Source organism: Gadus morhua, chromosome 8, assembly GCF_902167405.1.
Source record: "Gadus morhua chromosome 8, gadMor3.0, whole genome shotgun sequence".
Lineage (NCBI taxonomy): Eukaryota > Metazoa > Chordata > Actinopteri > Gadiformes > Gadidae > Gadus > Gadus morhua.
The window spans coordinates 1,416,821-1,432,103 of record NC_044055.1 but is presented as its reverse complement, the minus strand read 5'-3'; the positions used below and the strand labels follow the sequence as shown (position 1 = coordinate 1,432,103).

At 45.0% G+C, this 15,283-nt stretch overlaps 1 protein-coding gene and 12 non-coding genes across 14 annotated transcripts; 6 read left to right on the top strand and 7 right to left on the bottom strand.

Moving 5' to 3' along the window:
- Positions 1–966: 966 nt before the first annotated feature.
- Positions 967–7,873, bottom strand: LOC115549567 (uncharacterized). Of its 2 annotated transcripts, none has more exons than XM_030364840.1 (11): positions 7,752–7,873; positions 5,030–6,932; positions 4,709–4,922; positions 4,013–4,594; positions 3,682–3,894; positions 3,276–3,499; positions 3,070–3,180; positions 2,731–2,897; positions 2,540–2,641; positions 2,072–2,329; positions 967–1,896 (listed from the first exon to the last, which is right to left on the bottom strand). In XM_030364840.1, the coding sequence occupies exons 2-11, from the start codon at positions 5,972–5,974 to the stop codon at positions 1,191–1,193; spliced, it is 3,522 nt and encodes a 1,173-aa protein (XP_030220700.1). In that variant the 5' UTR covers positions 5,975–6,932; positions 7,752–7,873; the 3' UTR covers positions 967–1,190. The 2 variants fall into 2 exon arrangements, with proteins under 2 accessions (XP_030220700.1, XP_030220699.1); XM_030364839.1 differs by having other exon boundaries at positions 969–1,896; positions 3,070–3,186.
- Positions 7,874–8,240: 367 nt separating this feature from the next.
- Positions 8,241–8,312, bottom strand: trnaq-cug (transfer RNA glutamine (anticodon CUG)). Its single transcript has one exon. It is a non-coding gene; the product is annotated as a tRNA-Gln (tRNA).
- A 136-nt stretch (positions 8,313–8,448) lies between these two features.
- trnag-ucc (transfer RNA glycine (anticodon UCC)) lies at positions 8,449–8,520 on the top strand. The gene has a single exon. It is a non-coding gene; the product is annotated as a tRNA-Gly (tRNA).
- Positions 8,521–9,087: 567 nt separating this feature from the next.
- trnaq-cug (transfer RNA glutamine (anticodon CUG)) lies at positions 9,088–9,159 on the bottom strand. Its single transcript has one exon. It is a non-coding gene; the product is annotated as a tRNA-Gln (tRNA).
- A 772-nt stretch (positions 9,160–9,931) lies between these two features.
- Positions 9,932–10,003, bottom strand: trnaq-cug (transfer RNA glutamine (anticodon CUG)). The gene has a single exon. It is a non-coding gene; the product is annotated as a tRNA-Gln (tRNA).
- Positions 10,004–10,139: 136 nt separating this feature from the next.
- Positions 10,140–10,211, top strand: trnag-ucc (transfer RNA glycine (anticodon UCC)). The gene has a single exon. It is a non-coding gene; the product is annotated as a tRNA-Gly (tRNA).
- A 2,455-nt stretch (positions 10,212–12,666) lies between these two features.
- On the top strand, positions 12,667–12,738 carry trnag-ucc (transfer RNA glycine (anticodon UCC)). Its single transcript has one exon. It is a non-coding gene; the product is annotated as a tRNA-Gly (tRNA).
- A 324-nt stretch (positions 12,739–13,062) lies between these two features.
- trnas-gcu (transfer RNA serine (anticodon GCU)) lies at positions 13,063–13,144 on the bottom strand. The gene has a single exon. It is a non-coding gene; the product is annotated as a tRNA-Ser (tRNA).
- Positions 13,145–13,513: 369 nt separating this feature from the next.
- Positions 13,514–13,585, top strand: trnag-ucc (transfer RNA glycine (anticodon UCC)). Its single transcript has one exon. It is a non-coding gene; the product is annotated as a tRNA-Gly (tRNA).
- A 567-nt stretch (positions 13,586–14,152) lies between these two features.
- trnaq-cug (transfer RNA glutamine (anticodon CUG)) lies at positions 14,153–14,224 on the bottom strand. The gene has a single exon. It is a non-coding gene; the product is annotated as a tRNA-Gln (tRNA).
- Positions 14,225–14,357: 133 nt separating this feature from the next.
- On the top strand, positions 14,358–14,429 carry trnag-ucc (transfer RNA glycine (anticodon UCC)). The gene has a single exon. It is a non-coding gene; the product is annotated as a tRNA-Gly (tRNA).
- A 567-nt stretch (positions 14,430–14,996) lies between these two features.
- trnaq-cug (transfer RNA glutamine (anticodon CUG)) lies at positions 14,997–15,068 on the bottom strand. The gene has a single exon. It is a non-coding gene; the product is annotated as a tRNA-Gln (tRNA).
- Positions 15,069–15,201: 133 nt separating this feature from the next.
- Positions 15,202–15,273, top strand: trnag-ucc (transfer RNA glycine (anticodon UCC)). Its single transcript has one exon. It is a non-coding gene; the product is annotated as a tRNA-Gly (tRNA).
- The last annotated feature ends 10 nt before the right edge of the window (positions 15,274–15,283 follow it).

The window sequence follows — 15,283 nt, the reverse complement described above, 5'->3', positions numbered from 1 at the left end:
GTGCAAAACGTCCTTGATTCATTGTACTTTTTTCCATGAAATGGAAGACGATGTACTTAGGTAAGAATGGTGCAAACGATGAGGATGGGATTCGAACCCACGCGTGCATAGCACAATGGATTAGCAGTCCATCACCTTAACCACTCGGCCAAAAATGGGGCAAAAGGGTCTGCCCGGCGGGGGGGAAAGGGAAAAAGAGAGGGGAAAGAGGGGGGGAAAGAGAGAAAGAAAAGGAGGAAAAAAGGAGGAGAACGTACACTATATATTTTTTTTATCTACTCTCTTATCTTCTCAACAATGTTTACACACAGTTCTGCACTCATTGCAAGGTTTATCATCACTTTAATTTTCATGCCTTTTGCGGGAATCGTACCGATGCTGTGGCAATATCACTTGCATCTCCGCTTGCTCTCTCGTCTCGTAGCGCATTCCGGAAGTATACATGCAATGCAATTTGGGTAGCGCAGTCATTTTTAACACACAAACTCAATTTTCCATACAAATCACCAAAGTCATAACACTGTTATTATGCAATAATGCACATGAATGCATTTAATATGATGAAATGAATATAATACAATATTCAATTAACCCAAAATATCATATGCTACATTTAAAGTTACAACAGTATTAACAGTCTATAACTGTGAATAACACCCCCCATCATGTTTCTCCTCCTTTTTTATGGTAACCTCAATTATTTGAGAGACTACATCTGTGCAGCACAAGTGAATAAAACAAATTTCAAATTGAGCAGTAAAGATGTTGGGTTTTGTGAATCAATGTAAATGTAAATGATTCTGGCTTTGGTTTTCACAATCACATTCAATGGATGACACTGTCACTGTCCTGTTATTCAAGAGGAAATTAAATAAAAACGCGAAGGCTCAAATAAAATGATTGAACTTTATTGTAACAGAATACACAGAATACACAGAATACACACACACACACACACACACACACACACACACACACACACACACACACACACACACACACACACACACACACACACACACACACACCAGGTTAACACCCAACTAGTGGACCAGGTGTGGGCGTATCCAAAAAAAAGAATACTTACCGGCCTGGCTTACGAGGCCTTGGTCGGGATCACACAGGGAGACAGACACGAACAACACAGAGACAGACCGACAAACAACAGAGAGAGAGACAAGTAATGGTGACTAAAGGCCTACACTCTTCCTCCAGTCATCCAGGGTCTGTCCTGACTCTGGACAGTACCACCGCCCCTTCAGCTGGGTGTGTCCGGTTTTTTTGTTTTTGTCCTGGCCACACTTCTTGCAGGTGTAGTGGTACTTCTCCTTCGTCAGCCTCTTCCGTGGCGGTTCCCCCCTTGCCATTAGATCCTCATCCTCATGGGCAGCTTTGTTCAGCCTCCAGGTACGTTGCCTTGGCTGGGCACCTGGAAGGCACTCTGGAGGAGCTTGACATGGAGGAGCCTGAGGTAAAGGAGGATCATGTGCAGATGGAAATGGGGGAGCATGCGGCATAGGAGGGGCATGGGTGAATGGAATGTGCGGATAGGGGGGAGCATACGGATAAGGAGGAGCATGGGGAAATGGAAAGTGGGGAAATGGGGGAGCATATGAAAAAGGAGGAGCTGGCCCAAATTGTGGATGGAACTGAGGAGGTGGAGGTGGCGGAGAGATGACATTAGGCTTGTTTGCCGTTAGAGTGCGCTGGCGGGGGAAAGCTTCCCCCTCACGGTTTTCGGGCTCGTCAAATGTCATCTCATGTGCATGTTGCACAGGGGCAGCCGGGAGAGTGTTTGATGAAGGGAGAGGCTCCTTGGCCAGGTATAGCTGTTGAGGGAGAACATTGCCCTGCAGCAGCATGTTCCTGTCCTTCCTCTTGTCCCTCCTAAGCAGCCTACAAGACAAACATTCATTATTTTATATGTGTAAGCCTATCCTCCCTCCCAAAGGTTATTACATACTGTGTATTACATGTTTTCTAACAAGCATGCAGGTGAAGGTTTTTCTTGAGGTTAAATATTTACATACTGTCTTGGCTGTATGGGGAAGGTAAATGAAACAACACATACCATGCAGAGACCGTGGTGTTGTTCACCGGCACCAGAGCCAGCGCCGTCTGGACCACGATAACCCTGCTGTCCTCCAGCAGCTGTCTAATGTGGCTGTAGACGCTCACAATTGACTGAGGGATGGGCAGGGTTTTCCCCCTCGTGTCCTTCGGCCTGTTGCGGGACTGCTCGAACTCCTTGGCCAGTCTGAGGCAGACACACTCACTGACCCTGTGGTGTTCGGGATCCTGGGCTGCTTGGCCGTGAGTCATGTATAGTCTGTGGGAAAGAAGTATGATATGATCTGGACTGTGAACAAGGATGTAAAGTCGTGAACAACCAAGTAACAATGTCAATAGGGATTGCAATAAAGTATTTAACTTTATTTATTAAGTTAACACTTAATAAATACTTTTCACAGTGACATGTGCTGTCTCTTAATCAATGATTTGTATTGAACCAAAATGATAGCAAATTGTGGTCAAGCACCTCTCTGCCGCCTGCTGTCCCGGAGCAGAGCCACTCGGCCTCCTCGGTGCTCTCCATGGTCCTCCTGATGCCTGTCCTTTTTTCCTAGCCTTCTGGGTGTAGCTAAACGGTGAAAGAGACATCCATATTCTTCATTCATTCCATGGAATGTATGTTTAATTCTGGTGTACAAAATAATTACTATTTTGTACCTTGAATGCTTCTTGTCCATGTCATGGAGAGCTGTATATAGCTGGACTATGTCCTCTTCCTCCTTCATTGACAAGGCAGTGATGGTGCGATTCAAGCCAACTAGGTAGCCTGCCAGGTTAGCAACCGCATCCCATCCCACAACGCCCCTTGAGTCACATTGGCTGGTCTGAAAATTGATAAGTGAGAAAAAGAAAAACCAAGCAAATAAATGTACACTCTTGTTTCTAATATGTGAGCAATGCTGATTTTACATTCATTTATCTTATTAAAATGTAACCACATTTACGTCAGTTAAATATTGTGTTTTTGAGTAAGGCGTTACAGAAAGTGTTATTGACCTCTGTGACGAGGGGTCCGGGTTCATCGTCATCCTCCACAGCACCTGGAGGATCACCTGTGTGATCAGTCATGCTGATGGTGTCATCTGCCTCCTCCTCCGCCTCAAGCACCTGCACCTGCAAGGGGATTTTGAAGACCTGTAACCACATTTACTTCGGTCAAATTTTGTGTTTTTGAGTAAGGTGTTATAGAAAGTGTTATTGACCTGTGTGACGAGGGGTCCGGGTTCAGCGTCACCCACCACAGCACCTGGAGGATCACCAGCCCCTATCGCAGCTGACTGGCACAGAATGTCAGTCATGCTGATGGTGTCATCCGGCTCATCCTCCTCCTCAAGTACCTGCGAGGGGACCTCAGGGACCTGATTTGGAGCCAGCAGGTCACCTCTGTTGGTCTGGGCCAATAAATACTCCACTGCTATGCGCTCGCCTGTAACCAGTAAAAACACAAAGATGAAGAAAGGACATACATACACACATCCATCTCTTACATGAATAGCACAATCTTCGCGCAACAGAAATGCATGTCCTCTGAATAGGGGTGCCTAAGAAAAAGAGGAGGAGGGGATGTAATACTCTGGTCAATCAGTGTTGCTCTGAGATCTCTCTTACTAGTAGGTTTCCCGGGTGGAGTGAACTCTGGCACCAGAGTGGAACCAAGAACGCGCTGGCTTAAGTTGCTGAGGTGGGACATCAAGCGGACATCAAAGCTTCTGAGGGTTGAGGCCCCCTCCACATCTACTGCCTCCTTGGCCCGGCCCATGTTCCACCTCGATACTCCCTCCAGCATGTACATCTGTGTGTGAACAGCATTGCACCGCCAGCCTAAGGAACAATAAATACTATGTTTAGTCAACCATTATTGTAAAGTGAATACACATGAATACCCGACAGTGGACATTCTCTGTCCTAACAGAAAAGAACATTAAAAAAAGAAATGTACCTGGAATAAAAGCGCACTGGTGTTTGTGAAAACTCTCCAGGGAGGAGGACCCCCTACCACACCTTAGGACGTCCAGCTCTTTGCCGCCCTTCTGGAGTGTCCCCACCTTCGTGTACAGTGCCACACCTGCAGGGTCTTGGAGGCACTCCAGGTGCTTCTGCTGCACTTCCCAGACATGGCGCATGCTGTCATGGCTCACCAGACGCAGCCCTGTGGTGTCCGTCAGCTCCCACACTGATTCCAGCAGCCCTGAGATCATGCCCCGCGTCTCCTCCACTCCACGGGTCCTCCTCCTGCAGTGCCTCTTCAGTTCGCCTGGACTGATGGTGGCCATGAGCTGCTCCTCAGTGGGAGTATGCCCGCTGTGGCTGCTCCTCCACTCTTCTCTCTTGGCCTCCTTCAGGCGTTGCACATCCTCCTGGTCCCATGCAAAAATGCAGGAGGAAAGCTTGGCACAGAAAATACCATACAGAGGGTGGTGTTCTGTTGTGAGGCCGCAGTTAAAGCGCCTCATGAAGTGGAAGCTGTCCAAGCGCACTGTAGTTTGCCATGGGTGAAACAGCTTAGCCACTGAAGACACGCCTGTAAAAAACAGCATAATTACATAGACCAACCTAACCCTGTGTGTGGTTACACCATGATTAAGCAAATTCCCAATTGCGTTTGTGTGTGTGAGTGTGTGTGATTTTCACCCACCTGACTGGCTGCAGCAGTCTCGGTCGACATAGATGGCCTCAGGTTCAGCTTGGCCTGCATTCTTGTACCGAGTGACGACGCCTTGGCACAACTCTTCCAACCCTGCACCTTCACCCGACGTCAGAACAGAGTTCAGGACCTGGCCTAACTCGTTTCCGATATTGGACATCCATGCCGCACTGTCCCCGATCCCGCCAGCCAGCTTCTTGGTGATCTGTAAAACAAACACAAGCACTAAGAAGTTTCCTTCTTTTCCTTCTTCCTTCCAATTTCCTGTTTTGTAATTATACATGTTATATTTTATATAGTTTTTAAGCTAACCTTCTTTGTTGAATCCATTTTCAGAATTCTACCATAGGTTGAAGTGATCACTCCCTTCATCTCATCCAGATGGCTGAGAATGTCGTTGGAGTGGACCGTCTCAAACCATTGAGCAAGTGGAAGGGGCCTGAAGGTTGGTGGAGGAAGATAGACAGCTGCAGAGGGGATGAAGGTAGCCATCTTCTTGTGCCGCTCACAGTCCGAGAGGTAGCGGATGGTCTGCCGTGCCCACTCCTCACTGTGCGCTTCTTCCATCGCAGACTGGACGTAGGAGGAACTGTTTCCACTGGTCCTTGGCTTGAGGAAAGTCACTGCTTTCCTGTCAAGAGCCAGCTGGGTGGTGAGGACAGCGGGGAACAGGCTCCTGTGTGCCACATCCAACTGGGACAGAATATCCTGGCTCCATGGGCAGACTAAGAGGGAAGGGTTCAAACACTTGCTGCAACGTGGATAGTCCCCTCCCACTAGGTAATAGCGGCTATCCACATCGATCACCTCCCTGACCTTTCTGTATATGCCGGAGCTGTTCATTTTCCCGGAACATTTTGGGCATTTTAAGGAAATCCCCCACATCCTCATGGGTGCCCAGATGAACAGCCTCTGCCGGTGGTACCACCCAGGCTCAGGACGAGAGGGTTTGGGCTCCAGTGGGGGGTGAAACCAGCAGGCTTCAAATTTCTGCTTGAGCTGACCTGTAGGCTCATATAGACACTTGGCAATCCACACCTGATCTGCCGGTTGGATGACTTTCCGAAACTGATCGGGAAGAAAACCTTTCCAAACTACTGGAGTTGGTTTAGGTGGAGTTGCAGTGTGGTATGGCGCGGCACAGCTATTTGAAGGAGGGAGCAGAGATGGAGTTGGCCTCGGTGGTAGTAGTGTGGGCTTCGGTGGTGATGGCGTTGGCTTCGATGTTAGGACTGTTGGCTTTTGCATCGATGGCATAACGAATCCTGCATAGTGAACCTGTTGAATATGGTTCAAAAGACCAACAGTACCCTCCACCTTGGCCCCACAGGTGTCACACGTCTCCTCAGTATGGTGGTCAGACAGGTGCTCTGAAAAATGTGCTGCCTCCACAAGCTGGTTGCACCCGTAGCACTGCAATTCCTGTCCTGCCACTGATGGCCCTGCCTCCTTGTCTCCTCTCTCTGCCTCTGCCTCTTTGTGGGACCGGGCTCCCCCTGCATCCGTGACTCCTCTCCTTGTCTCTGTGTCTCTTCTCCCTGCCTCCTTGTCTCCTCTCCCTGCCTCTGCCTCTGTGTGGGACTGGGCTCCCCCTGCATCCGTGACTCCTCTCCTTGTCTCTGTGTCTCTTCTCCCTGCCTCCTTGTCTCCTCTCCCTGCCTCTGCCTCTGTGTGGGACCGGGCTCCCCCTGCATCCGTGTCTCCTCTTCCTGCCTCTGAGCCGACTCGGACTCGCCCTGCCTCCGTCTCAACTACTCCTGCCTCACTGGACCCAGCTCCTGATGACAGATCTGCTGGCTGGGGGGGGGTTCACAAAGAGAGGCCATGGTACATACATCTAAGAATCCTACACTACTAGTTTTCTCCAGTTGTTAAAATACATCAGGCATTACTGCAAAATCACTGAAGCCCACCAGAGGAAGAAACAAGCAAACCTGTAAACAATCAATTAGTAAATAACTCACTTACCTTGTGGAACCCACAGGGGGAAAATAATTTCACATACCTTGTGGAAGCCACAGGAGCACTGAAGGCTTCTCCCGAACAGATCCTTACTACCACTATGGCTCTGCAGGGGGCAAGCATCGATGTTCTCCAAGGCCTTTTTCCATTTCTTGGCCCCTGGCCGTTTGCCAGTCGAGAAGCGGTAAAGGCCCTGGGCATATTTTATACAGAGGTCCCTCCAGTAGCTGTCTGGCTTTCCTGTCTTAGTCATCTGCGAACATTAAATATAAAACAGGTTAATGTCGAGCTAGGCTATGTGTGTGTACAGACAGACAGAGTGGAGGAAATTATTATAATGTGTGTGTGTGTGTGTGTGTGTGTGTGTGTGTGTGTGTGTGTGTGTGTGTGTGTGTGTGTGTGTGTGTGTGTGTGTATTTATGTAGGTAGGTAGGTATGTTTTGCAGTACTGTTTTATTATTGTTAATAATTAAACTTGGCACAAGCATGTCATAATCATGTCTGGACACATCTGCACTCTGCCCCAACATATAACGAGGCTCCATTACCGGAGGGGACGAACCCTGGCACAATTATTTCACATCACAAGACATCATTAAACGGCAAATAAATAAGTTATTATTGGTCTTCTGATTCTATCATATCGCCAATATCCCCACACTGCTGGCCGTAGTAGGTATGTTTTGCAGTACTGTTTTATTATTGTGAATAATTAAACTTGGCACAAGCATGTCATAAGCATGTCTGGACACATCTGCACTCTGCCCCAACATATAACGAGGGTCCATTACCGGAGGGGACGAACCCTGGCACAATTATTTCACATCACAAGACATCATTAAACGGCAAATAAATAAGTTATTATTGGTCTTCTGATTCTTTCATATCGCCAATATCCCCACACTGCTGGCCGTAGCCACACAGTTTTAGTATGCACAGCAGTCAGAAGCTCCGTTAGAAAAGTGGCGGCCAAGTGGCCAGGTAACAAGAAAGTTGAAATACAAAGTTGAATATCATGCTGCCGGGACGAGAAATGCAATCGCAAATGCAAGTATTAATCAAGTTTCCAAACCTTTTTCCCGAGTCTGTAGTGATGCGGTGGAAAAGAATGGCTGCGACTTCAGAGTTGTACATATATCTCTCTATAGCTCTGCTGCGACTCTAAAGCGATAACCACGCCTCCTCGGTCACGTGACACAATTCGGAATCAGTGTTCGGACAGTGTTCGGACCTTGTTCGGACCTCGTTCGGACCTCGTTTGAAACTCTTTGATCTCGTTCGGAATGTGTTCGGACCTCGTTCGGAATGTGTTCGGACCTCGTTCGGAATTGTTCGGACCTTTTGTAATGTGTTAGGACCTCGGAGACAGTCCAGAAACTGACAGGTACGGCCACCCCATCAGCTTAGCAACCTCTAAAATACTTTTTATTTTTTCCGAAATGTGGTCGAGACTAAATATGGGCAAGAGAGAATTTTTGAAAAAGTGTTTAAAGTCTCGGTGTTGGAAAAATGGATGAGGGACACAGCGAAGAGCCGTCGTCTGATGCTACACTGCTCTAATAGGTTCCACCGAGACTTGAACTCGGATCGCTGGATTCAGAGTCCAGAGTGCTAACCATTACACCATGGAACCAGTTCATCATAGACTGTTTCAGTAGACTGTGCAACCGTTCTTTAAACTAAATATAAGTGAAAATGACAAATTGAACAGTTCCACCGAGATTTGAGTTTGGGTTCGATGATTTCCGAGTATTAATTATGTCATTGTGGCATTGGTGGTATAGTGGTGAGCATAGCTGCCTTCCAAGCAGTTGACCCGGGTTCGATTCCCGGCCAATGCATTGGTATGCTTTTTCGAATGCCACAGGGATTCAGGACTTTAGAAATCAGTGTCTCTGTTTTCTTTTCGGTAAATATTGTGCTCCAGACTACATTTTGGCGGAACTGAAATATTTAACCGTGGTTCAGACCATAGAGAATGAACAAGACTCTTGCTTTAGCGAATGAGAACTTTCAAGATCAGTGTCTGTATTTTTTGGCAGTAAAGGTTGTGCTCTAGGCTACAATTAATTGAAATGAAAGGAAAATAGTGCAAAACGTCCTTGATTCATTGTACTTTTTTCCATGAAATGGAAGACGATGTACTTAGGTAAGAATGGTGCAAACGATGAGGATAGGATTCGAACCCACGCGTGCAGAGCACAATGGATTAGCAGTCCATCACCTCAACCACTCGGCCACCCCATCAGCTTAGCAACCTCTAAAATACTTTTTATTTTTTCCGAAATGTGGTCGAGACTAAATATGGGCAAGAGAGAATTTTTGAAAAAGTGTTTAAAGTCTCGGTGTTGGAAAAATGGATGAGGGACACAGCGAAGAGCCGTCGTCTGATGCTACACTGCTCTATTAGGTTCCACCGAGACTTGAACTCGGATCGCTGGATTCAGAGTCCAGAGTGCTAACCATTACACCATGGAACCAGTTCATCATAGACTGTTTCAGTAGACTCTGCAACCGTTCTTTAAACTAAATATAAGTGAAAATGACAAATTGAACAGTTCCACCGAGATTTGAGTTTGGGTTTGATGATTTCCTAGTATAATTTTCATTGTGGCATTGGTGGTATAGTGGTGAGCATATCTGCCTTCCAAGCAGTTGACCCGGGTTCGATTCCCGGCCAATGCATTGGTATGCTTTTTCGAATGCCACAGGGATTCAGGACTTTAGAAATCAGTGTCTCTGTTTTCTTTTCGGTAAATATTGTGCTCCAGACTACATTTTGGCGGAACTGAAATATTTAACCGTGATTCAGACCATAGAGAACGAACAAGACTCTTGCTTTAGCGAATGAGAACTTTCAAGATCAGTGTCTGTATTTTTTGGCAGTAAAGGTTGTGCTCTAGGCTACAATTAATTGAAATGAAAGGAAAATAGTGCAAAACATCCTTAATTCATTGTACTTTTTTCCATGAAATGAAAGACGATGTACTTATGTAAGAATGGTGCAAACGATGAGGATGGGATTCGAACCCACGCGTGCAGAGCACAATGGATTAGCAGTCCATCACCTCAACCACTCGGCCACCCCATCAGCTTAGCAACCTCTAAAATACTTTTTATTTTTTCCGAAATGTGGGCGAGACTAAATATGGGCAAGAGAGAATTTTTGAAAAAGTGTTTAAAGTCTCGGTGTTGGAAAAATGGATGAGGGACACAGCGAAGAGCCGTCGTCTGATGCTACACTGCTCTAATAGGTTCCACCGAGACTTGAACTCGGATCGCTGGATTCAGAGTCCAGAGTGCTAACCATTACACCATGGAACCAGTTCATCATAGACTGTTTCAGTAGACTGTGCAACCGTTCTTTAAACTAAATATAAGTGAAAATGACAAATTGAACAGTTCCACCGAGATTTGAGTTTGGGTTCGATGATTTCCGAGTATTAATTATGTCATTGTGGCATTGGTGGTATAGTGGTGAGCATAGCTGCCTTCCAAGCAGTTGACCCGGGTTCGATTCCCGGCCAATGCATTGGTATGGTTTTTCGAATGCCACAGGGATTCAGGACTTTAGAAATCAGTGTCTCTGTTTTCTTTTCGGTAAATATTGTGCTCCAGACTACATTTTGGCGGAACTGAAATATTTAACCGTGGTTCAGACCATAGAGAATGAACAAGACTCTTGCTTTAGCGAATGAGAACTTTCAAGATCAGTGTCTGTATTTTTTGGCAGTAAAGGTTGTGCTCTAGGCTACAATTAATTGAAATGAAAGGAAAATAGTGCAAAACGTCCTTGATTCATTGTACTTTTTTCCATGAAATGGAAGACGATGTACTTATGTAAGAATGGTGCAAACGATGAGGATGGGATTCAAACCCACGCGTGCAGAGCACAATGGATTAGCAGTCCATCACCTTAACCACTCGGCCACCCCATCAGCTTATCAACCTCTAAAATACTTTTTATTTTTTCCGAAATGTGGTCGAGACTAAATATGGGCAAGAGAGATTTTTTGAAAAAGTGTTTAAAGTCTCGGTGTTGGAAAGATGGATGAGGGACACAGCGTAGAGCCGTCGTCTGATGCTACACTGCTCTAATAGACTTGAACTCGGATCGCTGGATTCAGAGTCCAGAGTGCTAACCATTACACCATGGAACCAGTTCATCATAGACTGTTTCAGTAGACTCTGCAACCGTTCTTTAAACTAAATATAAGTGAAAATGACAAATTGAACAGTTCCACCGAGATTTGAGTTTGGGTTCGATGATTTCCGAGTATAAGTTTTGTCATTGTGGCATTGGTGGTATAGTGGTGAGCTTAGCTGCCTTCCAAGGAGTTGACCCGGGTTCGATTCCCGGCCAATGCATTGGTATGCTTTTTCGAATGCCACAGGGATTCAGGACTTTAGAAATCAGTGTCTCTGTTTTCTTTTCGGTAAATATTGTGCTCCAGACTACATTTTGGCGGAACTGAAATATTTAACCGTGGTTCAGACCATAGAGAATGAACAAGACTCTTGCTTTAGCGAATGAGAACTTTCAAGATCAGTGTCGGTATTTTTTGGCAGTAAAGGTTGTGCTCTAGGCTACAATTAATTGAAATGAAAGGAAAATAGTGCAAAACGTCCTTGATTCATTGTACTTTTTTCCATGAAATGGAAGACGATGTACTTAGGTAAGAATGGTGCAAACGATGAGGATGGCATTCGAACCCACGCGTGCAGAGCACAATGGATTAGCAGTCCATCATCTTAACCACTCGGCCACCCCATCAGCTTAGCAACCTCTAAAATACTTTTTAATTTTTCCGAAATGTGGTCGAGACTAAATATGGGCAAGAGAGAATTTTTGAAAAAGTGTTTAAAGTCTCGGTGTTGGAAAAATGGATGAGGGACACAGCGAAGAGCCGTCGTCTGATGCTACACTGCTCTAATAGGTTCCACCGTGACTTGAACTCGGATCGCTGCATTCAGAGTCCAGAGTGCTAACCATTACACCATGGAACCAGTTCATCATAGACTGTTTCAGTAGACTCTGCAACCGTTCTTTAAACTAAATATAAGTGAAAATGACAAATTGAACAGTTCCACCGAGATTTGAGTTTGGGTTCGATGATTTCCGAGTATAATTTATGTCATTGTGGCATTGGTGGTATAGTGGTGAGCTTAGCTGCCTTCCAAGCAGTTGACCCGGGTTCGATTCCCGGCCAATGCATTGGTATGCTTTTTCGAATGCCACAGGGATTCAGGACTTTAGAAATCAGTGTCTCTGTTTTCTTTTCGGTAAATATTGTGCTCCAGACTACATTTTGGCGGAACTGAAATATTTAACCGTGGTTCAGACCATAGAGAATGAACAAGACTCTTGCTTTAGCGAATGAGAACTTTCAAGATCAGTGTCGGTATTTTTTGGCAGTAAAGGTTGTGCTCTAGGCTACAATTAATTGAAATGAAAGGAAAATAGTGCAAAACGTCCTTGATTCATTGTACTTTTTTCCATGAAATGGAAGACGATGTACTTAGGTAAGAATGGTGCAAACGATGAGGATGGGATTCGAACCCACGCGTGCAGAGCACAATGGATTAGCAGTCCATCACCTCAACCACTCGGCCACCCCAACAGCTTGGCAACCTCTAAAATACTTTTTATTTTTTCCGAAATGTGGTCGAGACTAAATATGGGCAAGAGAGAATTTTTGAAAAAGTGTTTAAAGTCTCGGTGTTGGAAAAATGGATGAGGGACACAGCGAAGAGCCGTCGTCTGATGCTACACTGCTCTAATAGGTTCCACCGAGACTTGAACTCGGATCGCTGGATTCAGAGTCCAGAGTGCTAACCATTACACCATCGAACCAGTTCATCATAGACTGTTTCAGTAGACTGTGCAACCGTTCTTTAAACTAAATATAAGTGAAAATGACAAATTGAACAGTTCCACCGAGATTTGAGTTTGGGTTTGATGATTTCCTAGTATAATATTCATTGTGGCATTGGTGGTATAGTGGTGAGCATAGCTGCCTTCCAAGCAGTTGACCCGGGTTCGATTCCCGGCCAATGCATTGGTATGTTTTTTCGAATGCCACAGGGATTCAGGACTTTAGAAATCAGTGTCTCTGTTTTCTTTTCGGTAAATATTGTGCTCCAGACTACATTTTGCCGGAACTGAAATATTTAACCGTGGTTCAGACCATAGAGAATGAACAAGACTCTTGCTTTAGCGAATGAGAACTTTCAAGATCAGTGTCTGTATTTTTTGGCAGTAAAGGTTGTGCTCTAGGCTACAATTAATTGAAATGAAAGGAAAATAGTGCAAAACGTCCTTGATTCATTGTACTTTTTTCCATGAAATGGAAGACGATGTACTTATGTAAGAATGGTGCAAACGATGAGGATGGGATTCGAACCCACGCATGCAGAGCACAATGGATTAGCAGTCCATCACCTTAACCACTCGGCCACCCCATCAGCTTATCAACCTCTAAAATACTTTTTATTTTTTCCGAAATGTGGTCGAGACTAAATATGGGCAAGAGAGATTTTTTGAAAAAGTGTTTAAAGTCTCGGTGTTGGAAAAATGGATGAGGGACACAGCGAAGAGCCGTCGTCTGATGCTACACTGCTCTAATAGGTTCCACCGAGACTTGAACTCGGATCGCTGGATTCAGAGTCCAGAGTGCTAACCATTACACCATGGAAACAGTTCATCATAGACTGTTTCAGTAGACTGTGCAACCGTTCTTTAAACTAAATATAAGTGAAAATGACAAATTGAACAGTTCCACCGAGATTTGAGTTTGGGTTCGATGATTTCCGAGTATTAATTATGTCATTGTGGCATTGGTGGTATAGTGGTGAGCATAGCTGCCTTCCAAGCAGTTGACCCGGGTTCGATTCCCGGCCAATGCATTGGTATGCTTTTTCGAATGCCACAGGGATTCAGGACTTTAGAAATCAGTGTCTCTGTTTTCTTTTCGGTAAATATTGTGCTCCAGACTACATTTTGGCGGAACTGAAATATTTAACCGTGGTTCAGACCATAGAGAATGAACAAGACTCTTGCTTTAGCGAATGAGAACTTTCAAGATCAGTGTCTGTATTTTTTGGCAGTAAAGGTTGTGCTCTAGGCTACAATTAATTGAAATGAAAGGAAAATAGTGCAAAACGTCCTTGATTCATTGTACTTTTTTCCATGAAATGGAAGACGATGTACTTAGGTAAGAATGGTGCAAACGATGAGGATAGGATTCGAACCCACGCGTGCAGAGCACAATGGATTAGCAGTCCATCACCTCAACCACTCGGCCACCCCATCAGCTTAGCAACCTCTAAAATACTTTTTATTTTTTCCGAAATGTGGTCGAGACTAAATATGGGCAAGAGAGAATTTTTGAAAAAGTGTTTAAAGTCTCGGTGTTGGAAAAATGGATGAGGGACACAGCGAAGAGCCGTCGTCTGATGCTACACTGCTCTATTAGGTTCCACCGAGACTTGAACTCGGATCGCTGGATTCAGAGTCCAGAGTGCTAACCATTACACCATGGAACCAGTTCATCATAGACTGTTTCAGTAGACTCTGCAACCGTTCTTTAAACTAAATATAAGTGAAAATGACAAATTGAACAGTTCCACCGAGATTTGAGTTTGGGTTTGATGATTTCCTAGTATAACTTTTATTGTGGCATTGGTGGTATAGTGGTGAGCATATCTGCCTTCCAAGCAGTTGACCCGGGTTCGATTCCCGGCCAATGCATTGGTATGCTTTTTCGAATGCCACAGGGATTCAGGACTTTAGAAATCAGTGTCTCTGTTTTCTTTTCGGTAAATATTGTGCTCCAGACTACATTTTGGCGGAACTGAAATATTTAACCGTGATTCAGACCATAGAGAACGAACAAGACTCTTGCTTTAGCGAATGAGAACTTTCAAGATCAGTGTCTGTATTTTTTGGCAGTAAAGGTTGTGCTCTAGGCTACAATTAATTGAAATGAAAGGAAAATAGTGCAAAACGTCCTTAATTCATTGTACTTTTTTCCATGAAATGAAAGACGATGTACTTATGTAAGAATGGTGCAAACGATGAGGATGGGATTCGAACCCACGCGTGCAGAGCACAATGGATTAGCAGTCCATCACCTCAACCACTCGGCCACCCCATCAGCTTAGCAACCTCTAAAATACTTTTTATTTTTTCCGAAATGTGGGCGAGACTAAATATGGGCAAGAGAGAATTTTTGAAAAAGTGTTTAAAGTCTCGGTGTTGGAAAAATGGATGAGGGACACAGCGAAGAGCCGTCGTCTGATGCTACACTGCTCTAATAGGTTCCACCGAGACTTGAACTCGGATCGCTGGATTCAGAGTCCAGAGTGCTAACCATTACACCATGGAACCAGTTCATCATAGACTGTTTCAGTAGACTGTGCAACCGTTCTTTAAACTAAATATAAGTGAAAATGACAAATTGAACAGTTCCACCGAGATTTGAGTTTGGGTTTGATGATTTCCTAGTATAATATTCATTGTGGCATTGGTGGTATAGTGGTGAGCATAGCTGCCTTCCAAGCAGTTGACCCGGGTTCGATTCCCGGCCAATGCATTGGTATGCT

What these genes read in the sequence shown, in the direction of transcription:
- LOC115549567 (XM_030364839.1), bottom strand. Translation starts at nt 5,974, where the DNA reads ATGCCATCGATGCAAAAGCCAACAGTCCTAACATCGAAGCCAACGCCA. An exon ending in AGACTGCTGCAGCCAGTCAG is followed by an intron (nt 4,595 to 4,708) that starts GTGGGTGAAAAT and finishes TGTTTTTTACAG; the next exon opens with GCGTGTCTTCAGTGGCTAAG. An exon ending in AACACCACGGTCTCTGCATG is followed by an intron (nt 1,897 to 2,071) that starts GTATGTGTTGTT and finishes TTTGTCTTGTAG; the next exon opens with GCTGCTTAGGAGGGACAAGA.